The sequence below is a fragment of the Apostichopus japonicus genome, chromosome 17, assembly GCF_037975245.1.
Source record: "Apostichopus japonicus isolate 1M-3 chromosome 17, ASM3797524v1, whole genome shotgun sequence".
Taxonomy (NCBI): Eukaryota; Metazoa; Echinodermata; class Holothuroidea; order Aspidochirotida; family Stichopodidae; genus Apostichopus; species Apostichopus japonicus.
The window spans coordinates 19,696,005-19,696,945 of record NC_092577.1 but is presented as its reverse complement, the minus strand read 5'-3'; the positions used below and the strand labels follow the sequence as shown (position 1 = coordinate 19,696,945).

General features: G+C 45.7%; 1 protein-coding gene across 1 annotated transcript; it reads right to left on the bottom strand.

Moving 5' to 3' along the window:
• Positions 1-221: 221 nt before the first annotated feature.
• Positions 222-647, bottom strand: LOC139954703 (KRAB-A domain-containing protein 2-like). Its single transcript, XM_071954624.1, has one exon. It carries the CDS (start codon positions 645-647, stop codon positions 222-224), a length of 426 nt encoding a protein of 141 aa, XP_071810725.1.
• Between the last annotated feature and the right edge of the window lie 294 nt (positions 648-941).

Sequence of the window (941 nt, the reverse complement as noted above, 5' to 3'; positions counted from 1 at the left end):
ATATTATTGATTTCAATACAAGTATTTTCATGTATAAAGCTTTTCATAATAATCTGCCATGAGCTTTGCAAAGCTCTTTTGTACTTTTTTGTAATTTGAATTATGCAAGAAGCAGAAATACCAAGATATTTTCTATTTCCTTCTCCGGTGTTAAAATTTGGACGCTTCTCAGGTGGCTCCACACAACCATCGATATTCTCTTCATCCACGATGTTGACCGTTCAACCCGGCACGAAGGAGGATTGTGGCTGTTCACCGAAAACTACTGCGTATGCCGTCTCCTTGATCGATTCTTGCACTGTTACATTCAAACCATACTGTATGCGTGGCAACCAGCTGACCCATGGCGTATTCTCCCCGATGGCCTTCATTGCTGCTAATGTGCTTTCTAGCGTCTTCTTGCCGTTTTCTACCAGACCTTGGCTTTGCGAATGTCGGGGACGGCCTCGGACGAAAAGCACATCTCCACCACACTGGTGAAAAAGTGCGTGGAGCAATTCGTTCACGAACTCTCTGCCCTTATCACTGTGGAAAATCTTGGGAACTCCAAGATAACTGAGGACTCTTTCTTGTAACTTCTCTGCTACCTCTTGCGCTGTCTTTTGCTTCAGGGGGAAGATAACGTGATATTTCGAAAGGTGATCCATGAAGTGCCCGATCCACGGTTAAGGAAGCCGCTTGCGATGATGGGACGAATGGGTGGTCGGACGGTCTGTGGTACGGATAACTGGCAAAGTGGATAATTCTTGGACATAGCTTCGTGGAATCCCATTGAACATGCGCTGAACTTTCTCGAAAGTTTTCTTGTATCCGGCGTGTTGTAGCTCAGTGCAATGGACCTGTCGCACTACGTCAAACATCTTGTCAGCGGGAATAACTCTCTTGAAATTTCCGAGCCGAAGTGGATCTTTTTCGTCCGCAGGTACAACCAATGTGTCGAC